This window comes from Jaminaea rosea, assembly GCF_003144245.1.
Source record: "Jaminaea rosea strain MCA 5214 unplaced genomic scaffold BDZ90scaffold_1, whole genome shotgun sequence".
Taxonomy (NCBI): domain Eukaryota; kingdom Fungi; phylum Basidiomycota; class Exobasidiomycetes; order Microstromatales; genus Jaminaea; species Jaminaea rosea.
Genome location: NW_020289975.1, coordinates 2,691,057 through 2,709,393, shown reverse-complemented (window position 1 = coordinate 2,709,393; position 18,337 = coordinate 2,691,057). Strand labels below are relative to the sequence as shown.

At 59.7% G+C, this 18,337-nt stretch overlaps 6 protein-coding genes across 6 annotated transcripts; 3 read left to right on the top strand and 3 right to left on the bottom strand.

Moving 5' to 3' along the window:
* The first annotated feature begins 110 nt into the window (after positions 1-110).
* Positions 111-2,094, top strand: BDZ90DRAFT_230026 (TFIID-18kDa-domain-containing protein). Its single transcript, XM_025505315.1, has 3 exons — positions 111-263; positions 333-419; positions 494-2,094. The coding sequence occupies exons 1-3, from the start codon at positions 153-155 to the stop codon at positions 2,012-2,014; spliced, it is 1,719 nt and encodes a 572-aa protein (XP_025365640.1). The 5' UTR covers positions 111-152; the 3' UTR covers positions 2,015-2,094.
* Positions 2,095-2,387: 293 nt separating this feature from the next.
* BDZ90DRAFT_230025 (protein prenylyltransferase) lies at positions 2,388-6,523 on the top strand. Its single transcript, XM_025505314.1, has one exon. It carries the CDS (start codon positions 2,692-2,694, stop codon positions 6,442-6,444), a length of 3,753 nt encoding a protein of 1,250 aa, XP_025365639.1. The 5' UTR covers positions 2,388-2,691; the 3' UTR covers positions 6,445-6,523.
* A 374-nt stretch (positions 6,524-6,897) lies between these two features.
* On the bottom strand, positions 6,898-9,706 carry BDZ90DRAFT_248686 (OPT peptide transporter Mtd1; the record flags this gene model as incomplete). Its single annotated transcript, XM_025507632.1, has 7 exons — positions 6,898-7,111; positions 7,193-7,276; positions 7,349-7,372; positions 7,438-7,484; positions 7,550-7,634; positions 7,713-9,449; positions 9,524-9,706. 7 exons carry the CDS (start codon positions 9,704-9,706, stop codon positions 7,052-7,054), a joined length of 2,220 nt encoding a protein of 739 aa, XP_025365638.1. The 3' UTR covers positions 6,898-7,051.
* A 338-nt stretch (positions 9,707-10,044) lies between these two features.
* On the bottom strand, positions 10,045-12,211 carry BDZ90DRAFT_230022 (cysteine proteinase). Its single transcript, XM_025505313.1, has one exon. It carries the CDS (start codon positions 12,125-12,127, stop codon positions 10,130-10,132), a length of 1,998 nt encoding a protein of 665 aa, XP_025365637.1. The 5' UTR covers positions 12,128-12,211; the 3' UTR covers positions 10,045-10,129.
* A 165-nt stretch (positions 12,212-12,376) lies between these two features.
* BDZ90DRAFT_258067 (P-loop containing nucleoside triphosphate hydrolase protein) lies at positions 12,377-14,717 on the top strand (the record flags this gene model as incomplete). Its single annotated transcript, XM_025508027.1, has 2 exons — positions 12,377-12,719; positions 13,231-14,717. The coding sequence occupies 2 exons, from the start codon at positions 12,377-12,379 to the stop codon at positions 14,715-14,717; spliced, it is 1,830 nt and encodes a 609-aa protein (XP_025365636.1).
* A 185-nt stretch (positions 14,718-14,902) lies between these two features.
* Positions 14,903-17,875, bottom strand: BDZ90DRAFT_31587 (hypothetical protein). Its single transcript, XM_025509488.1, has 2 exons — positions 17,491-17,875; positions 14,903-17,421 (listed from the first exon to the last, which is right to left on the bottom strand). Exons 1-2 carry the CDS (start codon positions 17,699-17,701, stop codon positions 15,089-15,091), a joined length of 2,544 nt encoding a protein of 847 aa, XP_025365635.1. The 5' UTR covers positions 17,702-17,875; the 3' UTR covers positions 14,903-15,088.
* Positions 17,876-18,337: the final 462 nt, after the last annotated feature.

Genomic DNA, 18,337 nt, shown 5'->3' with positions numbered 1-18,337 from the left:
GGCGGGGCTGCTCGACGGGGTCCAATTGGTCCGAGCGGAGAGCAAGGGCAAGCAAGCGGCGGCAAGAGCGGATGGGATGGGCGGCTTCGCGGCTGTGAATTGATTGGCACCACTTTGTCCACCACCCACGCTTGGCCCTCCTTCATCAGAAAATGGCCGACGCTGACGATAACGACGATGTTCTCGGCATGTCGTCCACCTCTGCGGCAGCATCTGGGAGTGGGAGCTCGCAGTATCGCTACACGCAGGAAATTGGGCAGATGGTGAGGCGCGGGCGATCCAAGGGAACAGAGCATCTCCTACTGACGCTACATGCCATTCGCCGCACTCAGATGTTCGTCTTTGGCAAGGTCGAGGATCCTCCTGTCGAGGTGCTGAGAGCAGTCGAGGACATAGTGCGCAACCAAGTCATCCAGATGGTAAGGCGATGTGGTCGCGGCGCGAGTCAACGTCCTAACCTCAGCTCACCCTCCTCTTACTCGCCCGCCTACAGACGATGCAAGCTCGTCACATCTCACTGCTCCGCCACTCACGCACGATGTCTCCCGAGGACTTCATCTTTCTCGTACGCTACGACCGAGCCAAAGTGAACCGTCTACGCACCTACCTTTCATGGAAGGAAGTTCGCAAGAATGCTAAAGAAGACGGCGGCGGGCCAGGCGACGTCGACCTCAACAACGTCGGAGCAGATGATGCGGATATGGCCAAGGCGCAAGGCGGCATCAATCGCAAGCTGAAGGTCAAGCTTCCATGGGAGATCAGCTCGGTATACACCGACTATGTCGTGCCTGGTGCAACGAGCAGTACGATCAGGACCATCAACGCAGAGGCGACAGCAGCAGCCGAAGATTCCGACGGCAAAGTAGGAGCTGATGCAGCGGGGTCCGCCGCCGTAGCTGCTATGGACGACGAGCTAGACGAAGACGACGAAGAAGCAATGCGGGACAGTCTCAAGAGACTCAAGGAGGCGGACGAAGCCACCCTGAAGATGACCCGCGAGGAGTACGAGCACTACGCCGATTGTCGTACTGCTAGCTTCACCTTCCGCAAGGCTAAGAAGTTTCGCGAGTTCATCGCATCCAGCAACTATCTCGACGTCAAGCCCAACGACGATATTGTTGACATTTTGGGATTTCTGGCATTCGAGGTTGTCAGGGAGATCACGCTTGGCGCGTGCTATGCGTGGGAGCAGGAGAGGAGGGAGCAGAGGAAGATGCTGGCGGGGGAGGAGAAGAGGAGACGATCGTCTGGCGGAGGTGAAAGTGCGGTCAAGAGGCGCAAGACGGGTAGCGATGGGAGTGAAAGGGGCGCTGGAACCAGTTCGTCAAGGGGACACAAGTCGAGCGAGGCTGAGCAAGCTAGCCGGGACATCAAGCGTGAGGATACTGCGCGATCAGAGCGAGATACGGACGTGAGGCGGGGCCGATCTCGCATTCCCGTCTCACGGCATTCATCATCGTCACCGACGAAGGAAATGCGCTCCAAGGAGACCAAAGGGAGCCCCGCAAAGGGAAAAGAGAACGAGGGAGAGAAGAAGAAGAAGGAAGAGGAGGAGAAGCCTGAAATCGACTATGCAGCACTATACCCACGAGGTCCCTTTGGAGGGGGCAATGCCGAGCCTACGTCCTTCTGCGGCCTCTTCGGCTTCGCGCCAGCGATGGAGGAGTTGCCGAGCGTCAAGGATATGAAGCCAGCGCCTCTGCATCCCCAGCCACCTGCGAGCAAGGAGGGCGAAGCAGAAGCGGGCGCTACTGCGAAGGAGCGCGAAGAGAGCAGCGGCGAAGGTGAAGCCACTGCGAAGAAGCAAGATAGTCAAGAAGGCGAAGCTAGCGAGGGCGATGGCCACGCTCACGCCAATCGCGAGGTTGAAGAAACGCCCATACTCCTCCTCCACCACGTCCGCGAAGCTTTCGCACGCTTGCAACGGGACAAGACGACGCCTATGCTCTCCACTGGTACTAGCGTGGGAGGGCCGATTGGCGGCTTGAGAAAGTCGAGGCAATTGGTCATCTGAGGCCGAGCACCCCAGGCTCTCACTCGCTTTTGTTTTAGTGTAGCGAATCTCAACGCTCTTGTCTGGCGATCGCTCGAGCCTCTCGCTTTTCGATCTGTGATCATCTTCTTCGTCGTGACGCCCTGCCTCTTCCCCGCACTCGACTTTCACGCTTCGATGCGACCGAGGCTGCCTGCTTTCTCGCGTTGTGCTGCTGCTGCTGCTGCCGCTGCCGCCTTCGTCATTGACTGGTTGGCGGGCGCCAATCCAGCCCAGGAAGGCGGCCGCCCCGATGGATGGGATGGCCCGCCCGCTTCGCCTCTCAGCCCGTTCGCTCGGCACACGGCTGCCTGAGAAGCTCTGCCTGTCCCCAGGTCCCACTCCAGCTCCTCTTCCCCACATTGCACCCACTCCCATCTCAGCTGACGATACCCACTACATCTCGTCGTCGTTGTCATCAACCCTCACCCACGCTCATTTTTCATCCATCTCAGCGTGTATCAGTGACCCGAGATCTCCCTCCGCCTCTGAGTCTCAGCTGCCTCTCGCCCGCGTGTTGCTGTGCTGCTCCACTCGACGACGACGACTGGACGACGCTACCCACTCGCCGCTAGTCTCATCGGAACAAGTGAAATCACAATGGCGGCTCAGGTGAGATGGCGCAGCGATCATCTACGCAAACTGAGAGCAACAACAGAATGCTGACGGCTCCGCTCCGCTTTCCATCTTCCCTTCCCTTTCCATCGCTCCCTCCAATGGCATCTCTGCGCCCTGACACCCCTGAATCGGCGTCCGCTTCCCTGCCTTTACCTCGTCGCACCCGCAATCGCACATCATCGCTGCTCGCACCACCGCCCCAACGATACGGTGCGACTCTGATCGCCTCGCGATCCGACACTTCCGCCGGCCCCTCCTCCCCCATCTCATCCACCTCGGTGTCATCTCGACCACCACCGCGCCGGCTTCGTCGCACTCGCTCCCAATCCTCTTGGTCCTCCATTCTCCTCCCTCGCCGCGTACAGCAGCAGAAAGCTGAGCTGTATGCCAAGGAGCTCGACAAGGCTCGTCTGCGCGGACACTGGAGCTCGGACAACCTTCACTTCGCAGGCAAGGCAAAGAACAACACCTGGGCAGAGCTGCTGCGAAAGTACTCCAAGCACAATCCCAACCAGTCAGTCACGCCAGCGGTCAGCGGTGCAGAGCAGGAGATCAGGAGCTCTCTCGCTGCCTTCTATGCAGAGGAGGGCTACACAGACTCGTCGCACGAGCATGATGATGCTGCGCCAGGCAGTGGGAAGACGGCCTTTGCGCCGCTGCTGCCACTGAACCGCCAGGGACAGGGATGGTCTGGCCCCAAGTTCGAGCAGTCAACTTTGCAACTAGAGGACCTCGCTCAGCGTGCTGGCTCCCATGATGCCGCTCTGCAGGGCATCACAGCCATCCAAGCCTACTCGCTCGTCTCACTGGGCAAAGACGAAGAGGCTGTGAGCCTACTCCACGAGTCTCGCTTCCTGCAGACTGTCAACACCGAGCAACTGCGACCAGAAGAGCAAGGCGAGCAATATCAGACGGCTCTCTTCCTGCTCGGCTTCGTCACCTATGGCCTGGCAAACGAGCGACTCCACCTGCAGCGACCCACCGCAGGCTACAGCCCGTTTGCCTTTGCTGGGTATGCCCGCGCCATCGAGCTTCACGAGGAGGTCAGAGGTGGCAAGAGAGCGAGCGCTTTGCCCGGTCTGCCGGAAGATGAAATTGAACGATGGGCGGAGACGGCTCTGTACCGCAACGCCTTGTTCAGCGTACGGGAAGGCGACGCCTCGCTAGGTCTCAACGCCCTGCGCGCCTACCAAGCCCATGTAGCCCGCTGGCCCGCCGACTTCCGACTTCCTCAGCGCACCACCATCAGCCGCGTCTACCTGCGTACCCTCAACCGCGCAGTCGAAGCTGGCAACTATGTGCCCCTCCCTTCTCCGCCGGCCAAGAGTACGGACGACTGGCGCTCTCAGGCCTACCAGCGAAGTGTAGTTGCTGGGGTTGCATCCCGTCTCAAGATTCGCGACTTTGAAGTCGAGCGAGCACCGAAGTTCGGATCAGTCAAGAGGCCAATTGGGATCGACGCCAAGGGGATCACGTCCCGGACGGTTTCGCAGCGTCGCCCGCACGCCCACCGCTCCCTCAGACCGGCATCAATCTCATGGTCCAACGAGGTTCAGACCATCGCTCACGCCGCTGCTGCCACAGTGCAGCGCTCCAGCGAGTTCCCGCGTGCAGGCAAGGTCAACGTCTCGGCTCTACTCCTCTCCGACGAACTCGTCCGCAGCTGGCAGCTCAATGGGGAACTTGGCGGGGAGCACGCAGATGACGTCATCGACGGCCTTTACACGCTAGCCCGGCTCACATTCCACTCTCAGCGTATCTCTCGCCACCTTTTCACCCTTCTCACTGCCGCCCAAGCCTACGACGAAGCACGCGAGGCTCTGCAGCTCTACGTCTCCATCGTCGAAAAGGCTCGCGAGGGCGATGCAGCAGGCTCTGCTGCGCTGGTGGAGGAGAGCAAGTTGCGCGAGAAGAAGCAGGAAGAAGAGGGGTATGACCTAGAGGAGATCAAACAAAAGGAGAAGGAGGAAGAAGAGAAGCCTGAGGAGGAAAAGAAGAAGAAGCGCGCCGCTGCTGGGAAAGGCGGTATTTCCAAGAAGGCAAAGGAGACTGGCGAAGAGGTTCTGCTCGACGCGGATGACGACCAGACCTTCATTGCGACGCTCCTGCACGGCGCTCACGTACTTGCCAAGTATCTCGGCGATGCAGAGGGAGCGGACAAGATGGCTCGCAAGGCATTTGCGCTAGTCCCGTATCAAAAGCTGACTACAGGGAGCCAGACGCAGCGAGAATTGGTGGCTCGGGCATTGCGTGTCAGCGGGCAGGCTCGTGCCGCATTGGCGGTTCGTCAACCGAGCGCTGCCAAGCTGCCCGTGCTCCAGAACGAGGCCCTGGCTATGCTAAAGGAGGCGGTTGATCTCGACCCTCACTCTTCGGAGGCTCACTACCAGCTCGCCAGGCTGCTCGGTCAAATGCGAGAGGTGAACCCTGCAATTGTCGAGGTACGCAAGGCTATCGAACTCGAGCCGGCCGACGTGCAGGCGTGGCATCTCCTCGTACTGCTGGTCTCGGCGCAAAAGGACCACAAGGCGGCCTTCAAGCTGGCAGAGGTGGCCCTCGATGAGGCAGAGGACGACGATGAGGCTGATGCGCAGGCAACGAATCCCAATCCGCTCTCCACTCCGAACGGTCGCGACTCATCAAAACCTGTCGCCCGCACCGTTCTCCTCAGCGTGGACTACCCGCCCAGCGCAACGGAGCGAGCCGAAGCCATCCTCTCCCTCATGATGACGCAGAATGCGCTTGAGGAGATCGTTGCTGGCGCAGAGGTAGCGCTGGAGTCGCAGAAGGAGACTTTTGAATTCTTCCACCGCACCCTCAGCCAGCACGTCCCTCCTACTGCGAGCCGTGGCGCAGCACCCCTCCTGCCAGGCAAGACTGCATTGCCGGCTGACCACGTCAACTCTACCGGTCTCGGTCTGAGTGGGAGTGCCGCTAATCGCCCTGCAGCGATGCAGCGCACCAAGAGCGGAAATCTCCTGGCCACGAATGGCTCATCCAATGGCGTGCCGGCGGTCATGCCCCCCTCAACCAACACGGGCGGCGGAGTCCTTTCCTCCGCTGAGCCTCGTACCGCTTCACCAGCAGACATGCGTCGTCTCTACCAAGCCAAACGCGAGGTGACCACCCTCTGCTCCCTCTGGCTCATGTCTGCCGCCTCCTTCCGTCGGGCCGGCAAAATCGATGAGGCGAGAGCCGCGGTACAGGAGGCGGAGAAGGTCTCGCCCGGCAGGTCAGACGTGTGGGTTCAGCTGGCTTTGCTCAGTGAAGAGTCCGGTGATCGTCGGTTGGCCGTCAACTCGTTGTACAAGGCGCTGGCGTGTGAGGCGGAGAGCGTTGCTGCTGCGGTGCATTTGGCAAGGATCTTCCTCACGCATGAGGACGCATTGCTGGCTGCGCAGGAAGTGCAAAAGGTCAACGCCGCAGGGACAGGACTGCCTCACCCTCAGCATCAGACACCGCTCGATGATGGGACGCGCAGCCGCAGCATTGGGGCCGATGCGCAACCCAAAGGGATCAGTGTTGGCGGCAAGCAAAACGCCTTCAAATCTTCAGCAGACGCCCAATCCAGCCAGTCAGCGCGCGACCTTACCGCTCTCTCCCTTGCTGAGGGCCTTCTCGTCGCCACGACCACAAGCGGATCTGGATGGGACTGTGCGGAAGCTTGGCTCTTCTTGGGTCAGGTGCAGATGAAGACGGGCAGGAGACAGAGGGCAGGAGAGTCGCTGCGATTTGCTTACGAGCTGGAGAAGAGCAAAAGCGTCAGAGGGATGGAAGGGGCAGTGCCGATTTGATGTGAGGCGGGAGTGGCCGAGCTGTCTGCTGTTTCGTCGTAGCTCACATATATCTCAGAATGCAATTCGTATTTCCGCGCTGGCTTCGGGTGCAGTTGCGACGGTAGATTTGCTCGCCCCCGCTGCGAGACTCGCTTGCTGCTCGGCCAGCCCTGCCTGCACAACTGGATCTCGCGTCGCTCTCCCTTTGAAATCCTTCCATCCTCTCCCAACGTCTCGCCAGCTCAGAACCATCACCTCCTTCTTGTCGTCAACTTCATCACCTCGCCCTCCTGAGAAAGGGACATTTCGTCTCGACGCCTTACGCGACAAGAGGTCGATGATGCGCAGTAACGTGCGGTCACTGCAGTGCGTCGACTTCTTCGACCGAAGGATCGGTATGTTTTGCCGTAGGCACAGGAAGAACAAAGCGTAACGGAGATTTCAATGGTGCGCCGCGAACACAACCAACATCACTAGGGAAAGGACTCTTAAACGCACGGAACGATAGACGGTGAGAAAGGAGAAGCAGGCAAGAGCAGAGGATGAGACGGTGGAGATCAAGGTTGTCTTCTGAAACTGTACGGTTCACCTCGCCGTAATGCACTCATTCAACTCATCCTCTCCTTCACGCATCCCCACGCAGGCAGTGGTCTGGGGCTTCCGGTGCGGCAGGGTTGCCAAACCACTTTGAGCAAAGAGTGGAGCATGAGAGGTGATTAGCTGGACCGAGTCACGCGAGTGCAATGGAGGAAGCGAGCGCACTCACAGTTGGGAAAGGGTGGGCTACTCCCATTGCGCCTTGAACCGCAAAGGCCAGCAAGAAGACCATGATAGCAACTCCACCGTCGACCTAGAGCGCGGGAAAGTACGGCAGGTCAGTCGGGGAAGACGACGTCACCTTGTCCTTAAGGCTCTGACTCACGCCAGCAGCGATAAGGTAGTTGAACTGCGTACGGCAGGCGGCGGGGGTCAGCATTCGGAGCGAGAGCCAGGCACTTGAGGGCAACGCACCTCGATGAACCACTTGGGCCGATGAGTGCGGAGCCAGTGTTGAGAGGCTGCGAGTGAAGGGCGGGATGAGGATCAGACTACGTGCGCAGAGACGCAGCTGGCGATGACCTACCGTAAGCTAGGAGCATGGAGCTGAAGAACGCGGAGTTTACGCCGCCACTGAGCGTTGCCAGGTAATATAGGAAGATCGGCAGGTTCTGCGGGACAGGCGAAGGGTGAGCGCGCAGCTGCAGTTGGGGTACGCACTCTGCACCCCCTCGTCCCCGCGTACTCACGATCAAGTCACCCAAGTCGCGAATGAATTTGACGCGCTTGGTGAGCAACCAGTGGGCGAGAGGGAAGCAGGCGCCAATCATGATGCCTAGCGGCAGCCACTCATAGTCGGTACCAGAGCTGACTGCAAAGACTCTAGAGGCCATACTCCACTCCGTCGCTTCCACGTTTGCGTCCTGCCACAAGCCTCCAAACCAGTAGGCGTCACCTTGTGGATCTCGTAGGATATCCGCGTGCCGATCGATGATGGAGCTTGTCATGATCCATTGCGTGAAGGCGCCAAGCAGGACGCTTGTGAGCTGAGCAGCCAAATTCAGCCTCGGGGGCAGCTTGAGATACTGCCCGAGCTTGAGATAGCCAGCTACGGTACCCGACACTTCAACGATGTTGTGTGAGTATAGAGCGAACCACAGATTGGCCACAGGGTGATCAGGGTGGCAGGCTCCGGAGATCATCTTGCTTATCATCATCGTCGGCACTGCCGAACCGAAGCGTCCGTATATGCTCAGAGAGATGGGCGTCATCAAAACTCCGAAGACCAAGGCTACGACCAATCCCCACCAAGGAAGGGTGGTGTGCCCTACGTAGATGGTCACAAAGGCTGCAGGAACGCCGAGCGCCATGAACAGCAGCCAGACCTTCTGGGGTACGGCCTTGTACTTCTTCATGGCCTGGTAGTGTGGGTCGTCCAGCGAGCCATTCCTGACGCGGCGAAAGTCCTCAATGACCGTCTTGGACAGGAATAGGAGCACATGAGCGATGAGAGCGCCTAAGCCGAGAGCAGTTGTCTTGATGGAGAAAGCCTCGCTGACTGCCATGCGCGGCAGGCCTTGCTCGGCCAGACCGGTCTCGTTCAGCCTGTATTGCGGATCAAAGACTGCATTCTGGTCCCACGCGTCTCCCGTGGCCGTGTAAAGGGTTGAGCTCATAAAGGGGTAGGCCTTGGCATTCCACACGTTGGTCTGGTAGAGTGCAATGAGGATGAACGCGCCCAGAATTGCGCCGGAGAAGTAGGGGATGAGGAACTTGGTCGGCGAGCCCGCGAATGTAGAAAATGGCACGTACTGCGGGTCTAGGGAGATGCTGAAGAGGCCCAGCCCCTGATTTGCGCTAGCTCCTCCAAAGATGCGGCTGATCGTCTTGCGCCTGTTTTCCGAGGCGTGCATGGACGCCAGGCAGGGGATACTGATACCGTTCAGCCAGGGCGCCATATAGGCAGGGACGAATTCCCACGTAAAGGCGGCTAGAAGACACCAGCCAAACGTCTTGCGCCGTCGGTCAACCTGATCGCCCTTCGAGTAGTGAAGGGCCTGGAACCCGTGGCAGGTTGGGATGCCATTCCAGTAGACCAGCTCGCTGGGATAGACAATGGCTGGGGCGAGAACGCCAACGAGGCCCAGGCCAATTGTCGACAGTGAGAAAAGCCCGAGGATCACCGTCGCCGGATTGAGGTGAGCATTGAAGAAGAGCTTAGCCGTGGCGAGGGCGTCGACGGCGTATCCGCCGAGGAATCCAATTGAGGCGATGATCAGAGAGATGGCGTGCTCTTTGAGACCGAATGTCTTGGACGGGTTGACAACGCGTATGACGCGACGAATATTGTCCCACGCCTTGCCTTCTTGGTGGAACGATTCGGCGGTTGGAAGGACAAAGGCCCAGGTGCAGCCCATGATGTAGAGCAGCAGCATATTAAAGATGTCCGTGAATGATGCCGAAGTGGGCTTGGCTTTGAACAGTGCCTGTCGCGGAGTGTCGAAGGTGTCAAAAATGTCCGTGAACAACTGGACGTGATAGGGCTCTGTAACTAACGCACGCCTAGTAGATTATTCGCGAGCCCGAGGAGGATGCCAAGCACCCAGGAACGCAGCGTGAGCGCCTCATCTCCATCGTCTCGCAGCGAGATGAGGTAGCGTGAGACGTCGTATCCCGTGTTGATGATGGGGTCGCCATTGCGGTCAAACTGTGTGGGTCTGCTTGCGAAGTGCCCGCCGTCCATTGCATGCTCCTCGGAGGTGACGCTGGGCTTCTCAACATCAGCGTCCTCACGCTTGGCCTGCACGAGCTCCTCGTCAACGGCATCGCCCTTCGTTACTTTCTTCTTCTCATCTTCCGCAGCCATGTCTCCCGTATTCGGTCTGGTGTCTGTGGGCCTCGAATCTTGGTTCAAGAGGACGTGCGCAGAGGGTGTGGTCGACGAGCCTGCCATCATGCGCGAGGCAAATGGTGCGAAGGTGGGGTTAGATGACAAGAGGAGACGAGGTAGCTGGAAGATAAGGCTGTAGCGACAGTCGACGAGCGTGACCATACCCACGGTCGTGTGCGCTCGCATCTCCATTGCCGGGCCGTGAATCGTGTTCTACAGCCGTCGTACATCACGATAGGATAAAGAGGTTTTCATTGTGTCGCCGCAACAGAGACGTCAGGGCAGCGTCGCGCTTGGCGTCGCCGCTCTTGACGATGTTGAAGATCGGATCTGCCATCGCTCGACCTGTCGCGGTCTCCTGCCTGAACGCACCACCTCGCCTTCGACCAAATTGGCAAACACCTTGCCCGCCGGCCCTCCGGGTAGGTAGCTCCTATCTCTGGCCTCTTGGTGCGTTGCACTCCCCACCCGCTCATAGAATACCACTACCGCCCCCTTTCCCTCGGCGAGGACATCCTTTATTGTCACCTGTTGCACCGACTCGTCGCTAATGCGAAGCCAAGCATCGCTGACACTCCCATCAAGATAGGTATCAAGAGTCGCGGGAGTGCGCGTCGCGGTGGGAGCCCGGCGATAGGCAACATAGTGTCCGAATGAGTGCCCGCCATAGTGGCACACGACCGAGCAGAGACGGTATACCGGCGGTGAGGATGGCGGCGGCGGCGGCGGGTGCGGCCCGCCGTTGCCATTGCTGTACCCGTTGCCATTGCCGTTTGTGGCGGCATGGGGCCCCGCGATCTTGGTCCACCCTTCGTCCTCCTCGTCGTCGCTGCCACTCAGCTGATTCATACCGCGTGCCGGCTGGCTCTCGACGCCTCCGTCGCCGAGGCAAACGGCGCTCAAGTCTAGCCACTCCCCAAAGGCCACCCGCGTGTCGTTCTTACTTGCTCCGAAGCCGGCGAAAAGTGATCGGCTGAGATGCAATGCGAGCACGTCTGGCGGGCGGGAGAAGACGATCTGCTTAGTGGCTGTTGGCCCTCTACCTGTCCCGAGTGCCGCAGCGAGCTTGATATTGGGGTGCTGAGTGCGAAAATCCTCCTCGCTGGCGCCTTCTTTCATTGCATCCTGAAGCGCACTTTGCGTCTTTCGCAGCTCTTTGAGCCTCTTCTTGGCCGATGAGCTCGTTGCATCCACCGATAGACGCTGGAAATCTGCTCCCACTTTGGCAGCATTGCCGCGCAGCGTACATGCCCAGCATCTCCACTCGACGCCCTCGAGCTGCGCCCATTCGGCCAGGCAATCCTCCAATCGCACGCCGCCCCATGTCCGTGAGTAGGGGACATTGAGTGTGAGCTCCTCTTGGGCATAGTTGCGAATGACGTCGTAGTAGCCGCAGGTGAGGCAAGCTGTGCGCTGCGCAACGAGAGCGTCGAATGGGTTCGGCAGAGCGGCAGCGGGCGTGCGGACTACATCGAGCGTCGGTCCTAACAGGCCTGCCAGGCCTCCCTGCTCAGGGCGAGAAGACGGCCCACTGAGCGACTTGAGGACCTCGTCTCGCTCCTGTGACAGAGCGTCGAGTAGCAAGACAAGCAGCTCGTGGGCATCCTGCTGCTGGTGTGCGGTCACCAGGCTACGGAGGGCGCCTCTGCCTCCTTGAGGATTTCGCTTTGACAGAGCTTGCGTGAGCTCGTATGGCCGTACAGCTCGCCGCCGCTTGAAACTTGGTGTGTTGAGCAAGATGATCAGATCGAGCAGAGCGTCCAAGACGGGCGTGGGGACATCCGCTTGCTCGGCTTTGCAATGCAGAGCGCGCAAGTGGTCTCCAAACGACGGCAGCGATGCGAGTGACTGCAAGACGCTATTGAAGAAGCAGGTGTTGCCCGTGTTGACTAGGCCAGGATACCAATCACCACCTGACGTTGTGTCGGGCTCGTGTGTATGTGCTGCTCTTCGACGTCGACAGGACCCATTCGATGAACCGGCTTCATTGCTCTCCCCTTCCTGTCTTCCGAACCTCCAAAGAAGATCGTATGCACCTGATCGGAGGCCGGTTACAGCGACCATGACGAGCGTGCTTACAGCTATGAGTGCGATGCTGATAGATATCTGATCTTGTAGGGTTGCGGGCCAAGGCAAGCAGCCAAAGAGGGGATAGCGCAGTGGCACGTCGACGAGGACAAAAGAGGACGAAGACGACGACGAGGAGGGAATGTATGCTGGCGGATGGAGAGGAGAAGAGTGATGCGAGGGCTGATCGCGGACGAAATAAGCCATTGCTCCAGTTGATGAGCTTCTGGAGAGCGCTCAGGTCATACCTGGCATGGGTGAAGTCCTAGAAGGCAAAGCTACAAAAGCGCCAAATGTCGTTTGCCAACGATGGCTTTTTGCCGCGTCAGTTCCGCTGCAACCCGCCGGAGACACGGCACGACGCACGGCGCACGGCGCACGGACTCAGTAGCCCTCGAGGTGGAATCCGAGCCTCTGATTGCACTTCAATCCATCATCCCCTGGATGGCCGCCAAGATGATCGCATCAAGAAGCTTGGCTGTAGCCATGCGGTGCAGGCCAGCTTCATCGCCATCGATCGTCCATCGATACGCCCACACGCGCACTCAGAAGGCTCCAGCTGCGCAGCGTCGTGCTGACAATTGGCTGGACGACGTCGAGCCGCTTCGCAAGCCAGCGGCTGCACGCACCTCACTGGTGCCCTTTGGCCTTCCAGCACCGCGACAGCTCGTAGCTCACCTCGACGACCATGTAATTGGGCAAGAGCGTGCCAAGAAATACCTCGCGGTCGCGCTCTTCAACCATTACGTCCGGGTTCTGAGCAACGAGGAGAACGACCAAGCAGGTGACTTTGAAGCTGGTACGCAGCATGCGTCACACAGCAGGCATCGAGATCAGCATTCGAGGGAGCAGCGCAGTGCTCCACGCATAGAAGAAAAAAGTGAGCTGAGCGCCGCGATTTCCTTAAGCCAGCGCCGCAAGCTTACCCTTTGTCTCAGGCGGCGAAGCCCTGCCCAGCACCTACTTTTCGCCATCACATCCTCGCTTCCCACGCAGTAGCTCTAGCACTTGCAACAGTGTCACCCCGCAAGAAGAATCACGCCATGCTCATTCGAGAGCGGAAAAGACGGAGACTCGATCAAGAGGCCGCGCAGAGAGAGACAACGACGATGGAGATGCGGCCTCATCACCGATTCGCCTCTTACGTCCCCATCCTCGATCCCACTCCTCGGCCGCTCTTCCCCCTCGTCACTCGAAGTCGAATCTGCTCCTTCTTGGACCTTCGGGCGTAGACAAAACACTTCTGGTCTCGACCCTTGCCTCGACACTCCGAGTCCCATTCATCTCCATTGACGCCACTCCGCTCACAGCCAGCGGCTACGTCGGTGAAGACGTCGATGTCATTGGCCGCAGGCTTATTGCCGAGGCTCGACGCATCTGCGAGCAAGAGGCATCGGAGACGGGGATCACCGTTGAGGAGTCAGATGTCGTCAAGATGGCGCAACGAGGCATAGTCTACATCGACGAGGTAGACAAGCTGGCAGCCAGGCGAGCAGGGAGTGGCGCCGGCGGCGGAGGCACTGCGGCTTCTGGAGGTGGAGGACGCGACATCGGTGGCGAAGCAGTGCAGCAGGCGCTCCTACGTATCCTCGAGGGCTGCATCCTACAAGTCCAAGGTCCAGCCCCACGCCCGGGTTCCAGCTCCCTCAAATCATCGCCTCCGTCTAGCTCGCCCAGCAAGGGCAAGGGACGCAGCGCAGCGGAAGCAGGCGTGGCCGGCGGATCAAGCTCATCATCTGAGTCAAGTATCAACTCTCCGATGAGCAGCGGCCAGCCAACAACGTACAATCTCGACACCTCCTCCGTCCTCTTTGTCCTCTCCGGCGCCTTTGTCGGTATCGAAGACCTTATCCGACAGCGTCTCGGTAGCAGCGTCGACGCAAGCACGTCGACGTCGACACTCTTGTCGCGTCACCTCGCCGAGGCCGACCTCCTCTCGTACGGCCTCATCCCCGAATTTTTGGGTCGCGTCCCTTCCATCTGCCCTCTGCTCCCCCTCAGTGAAGACGAGATGGTACGCATCCTCATCGAGCCAAGAAACAGCTTGGTCGAGCAGTACCGGTGCCTGTTGGCGCTGAGTGGCGTCGAGCTCAAGGTCACCAAGAAGGGGCTGAGAGAAATTGCAAAGACGGCCATGCATGGGGAGCAGCGCGAGGAGACTGCGACGGGCAATGTGGACGCAAGCGCCGCTAGCGTAGGTTCTGCGTCCACGACCACGGCTACTGGTGCTCGTGGGCTGCGCGGCATTCTCGAGTCGCTGCTACTGGAAGTCATGTTCCTCTCACCAGGCGGCTCAATACGCTTCGCACTCATCGACGCAGATGCGGCCAGTGGGAAGGGAGACGTCAAGGTGTGGAGCAGGGGTGGGCGTGGTGCTTGGCTCAATGCATGGGCAGAAGAGGAGGAGGAGGACTCGGCCGGCAGGCTCAGCGGTAGCTCAGTGGCACAGGGCAAGGGGGCAAAAAGGGAGCAAGTACAACGGTCACGGGATGCCAAGACCTCTTCACGGCCATCGTCAGCATCGACAGTATCTGCTACGCCAACAACATCGCGCGCATCACCGCCCTATCGCTACGAGCGATACATCGATCCCACATCGCAGAGTCTCATTGATGCGGCGGAGAGCGGGGGAAACGAGGGCAGCGCCCCTTCGAGCTCCAACAGCAGCGTCGCTGATCGACCGTCGCGACCTCGGTTGACAGCGGCGCAGATTGACGTAGTCGCACGGCGCAAAAGCCGAGCAAGGCTCAACAGACCGAGTAGAGTGGGCAATGTTCGCGTATCGTTGGTCGACTAAGGGGACGATGCAACGAGCACGACAAGCTGGACTTCAGGCGCTCTTCGGAGGGGATGAAGTGATAAAGATGGTATTAACAAAAGGAACGAGACAGCCTTCCAGCAAGACAGGCCACACTGGCCTTCTACTCCAGGTACAAACGATCATCCCAAAGACACTGCGATAGCACAGGTTCCACAACGCACTGCTCGACAGCGCTTGCTTCTGTATCACGCCGCTGCCCTGCCGCACTGCCCGCTTGCATGCTTGCGACCGCTGTAAATACCCAACGGCCAAATGCCAAATGCCCATGACCCTCACACAGAGGCCCACATGGATTCACTCCTGTTCGAGCAGGGGCCCTTGCCCACCACCTTGACCATTTGCCCCGCTCACGCAACCCCTGCCTTCCTCCTCGGCGTTGCCTTCTTAGCGGGCGAGGCCCCCACACCCGTCCCACTTGCGCCACCGATGCTCTTCCTCTTCTTCGCAGGCGATGCACCCGCGCCAGAGTCATCGAAATCCTCTCCATCCGAATCGTCATCCTCGTCATCCGTCTCCTCGCCCGTCTCCTGGATCCATCGCGAGTTGTCAACCGTAGCCTTTGGGCGGGGCTTGCTCTTGATGGCAGCAGAAGGAGCCTTGTGCGGGAGTCCACCGCTGTGGCTGTGACCGGCGCTGCTGCTCGATGCACTGCTTGCCGTCGCCGCCGTCGCGCCCGAAGCGCTTTGTCCTTCCTTTGCTACGTAGCCCTTCAAGGGAATTTTCGTGCTTCCACTCGGAGCCACAGCGGCGCACAGCTCCTGTGCATCTTCAACGCCGTAGTTGACGAAGCTGAACCCGCCGGGTGCAGGGGCCCAAGGATCGACACCCTCACCCATCACAGCAGCCATCTCCGCTGCCGCCGAGCCGCTGCCTGCACTACCTGAAGCAGCCTTTCTCTTGTGCAAACCAATGGGCGAACCCAGCCCTGCGCTACCACGCAAATCCTTGTTGGACTGCACGCGGCGATTCGTTGCGATCTTCCTCGTCGGCGTGGTTGGCGATGCGTGCCTTGCTCCACTACTGCCACCGGCGCTGCTCGACGACGCATGAGTGACGTCGGCGCTGCTCGGTGGTGTGTTGCGGAGGTTGGGCGTAGATCGCGCCTTCTTTGCCATTGAGGAGGAGGCAGAGGTGGGAGTCTTGGGCATCGTGCGCTGTTGCTGAGGCTCGAGCTTGACGGGGGCCTGTTGCACGCTAGCGTAGCCCTGCGAAGTGTGAGTTGTCGAGGGCAGGCTAGCGTAAGTGTGCGTCGACCCTCCGCTGCCTGGGTGCGAAGAGGCGCTTGACGAGGGGCGAGGGGCTGACCAGGGAGGTCCTTGATGCTGGTGCTGGTGCATTGGGTCGGTAGGGGGGAGGTAGACGGGCATAAGCGGTACCGTGGCCGCGTAGGTGCGCTGTTGTTGAGGCGTTGCAAATGCAGTCGAGGGGTTGATTGTCTCGGCCGCTGCGCCGCGTGTGACCGAGGACTGCGGTCGCATGGCGTACGACGGCACTCCTTCGAGCTGCAGCGAATTAGCCTGCTGCTGTTGTGCCGGCATAGATTGCTTACGCTGACGGGGAGTGCGAGGGTCGGACGATGGAGGGAAGGTAGAGGTGAAGCCGGGTCCCGTGGCAGGACCGCCGCTGTAGAGCAGGTAGTGGCCACCGTAAGGGCTGGCTGAGGGATGCTGCTGCTGCTGCTGAGGCGCATGATACTGTCGCCCATTGCTGTCAGTAGGGAAGCCGAATACGCTCAGGTTTTCGACGCTGTTGCGTCGCTCGGGCGCGTCTGAGCCAAACAGCAACGCCGCTTGCACAGTCCGTGCCGTCTTCTCGCACGACTCGTCGCCTGTGTGCTGAGCTGCTGGGGTGACAAAGTCGTTGAGGAGAGGCATGCCAAATGATCCGGCGTGTGTGGCGGCGTACTGAGCTTGGATCTGCTCGATCTCGAGGCGACGCTGCTGTTGTCGGATATTACTTTCCGCAGTGTGTGGCTCCGGGTTCGTAAAGGAGGACGATGTCACGGCGGAAGCCTCGTTGGAAGTCTGAATGGGAGCAGGCGCAGGCATCTCATCCCTCCACTGCGCCGCACGACGCTGGAAGAGAGAGCCGCTCTCCGGAGCGTTGCCAGCTGCCTGCGCGACCGCAGGCCCGGCGTCCGATGTCGCACCGCCACTGCCATAGTCCTGCGCTGACGACCAGCCCAGCTCGCTGAGTAGATCGTCCATCGACGCCGAAGCCATCAAACCACCACCGACGCGCGTCTCTCCTGCTTTTTGCACGGGTGCTGCCTGGGAGTATCGCTGAGCGTGAAGCTCCGGCGCACTCACGTACTGGCGCAGAGGGAGGCGATTGGCTGGGATGGGGTTCAGGTAAGGGTCGACGACGTGCGAGCGAATAACATCGCCTGCTCCACCCTCCAACTCAGGCGAAGCAGGGGCCGTTGCGGCCGATATCGACTGCTTCTTTCGGCGATTACCTGTGTGACGCAGCTTCCTGATGGGTTCCGCCTTAGGAGCTGCGTCTGGGCCACGCAGGTCATCTTCCGAGGGGGAAAGGGCGGTGGCATCGGCGCACCACGCAGGCAAATCGATCTGAGCCGTGGCAATGGGGAAGGTGTACGAGGGTGACGACGTTGCGCACGAGCCCATGTCAGAGGGGACTGGGCTGTCGTCGCTCATAAGGCCGCCGAAGAAGGAGCCTGCGTGAGAGGGGGGAGATGGGGTCAATCGTCGGTGTCCCTCATCATGACCTGCCCGGTTGCACATACCATCACCCTTGACGCCCCCCAGCAAGGGTCCCCAAGTGCCGAGCATAGGACTAGCAAAGGCGTCGTAGGCGCCCTTGAAGCCTTTGCTGACAGCCGAGAGAATGGGCGACCCAAACGCCATCGTTGGCGAGAGGCTCGGCGAAGCGCTCGTCGAAGGGAGCCATTGATCAAAGTACTGCGAGACGGAGGGAGTTTGCCTACGAGAAGGCATGTTGGAGGATGTCGTGAAGGAAAGAGGTAAGGGAGGGAAGGTGGAAGAGGGGATAGAACGAGGACGATCGAAGGTGGCCGGCCACTGAAGTCCTTTGTCGATGATTGACGCCTTGAGAGGGAACGAACAGAGAACGCTTGCTTGAAGACGGACCCCTTCTCTGTGCGTATAGAAGCCGTGAAGACTAGAGCAATGTTGAAAGGCTGCTCGGCCTGAGCAAGAGCTCCGCAAAGAGGCTATCCTGGAAGGCGCTGGTTTCGCTCCTGCTGTCTCCCGGACAGAGGGCGATTCGAGTATCTGAAGAGGGAGAGGAGGAGGAAGGTGCGAGGAAGGCAATCACTTGAACCAGTCAAGACGATTGTCCTCTATGAGCCGCTTCACAGACGTTGGTGCGTGCGTGGAGAGGATAAAGGGAAAGTAGGTGGGGTGAGGAAAGGAAAGTAGCAGATGTCACCCGACCGAAACCCGTGTCCAAGCTGGAACTGGCGTAGACTGGATTGAGTTTCCGGCTCAGGCAAGCAGCAGCATTCAAACGTCTAGCCAAATCTGGCTCGCTACCTCGGACTCCACACAGCAGCTTTGTGATCGATGACGGTGGACCGGTCGAGGGAACAAGCAAGCCGCTGCTATTGCCGT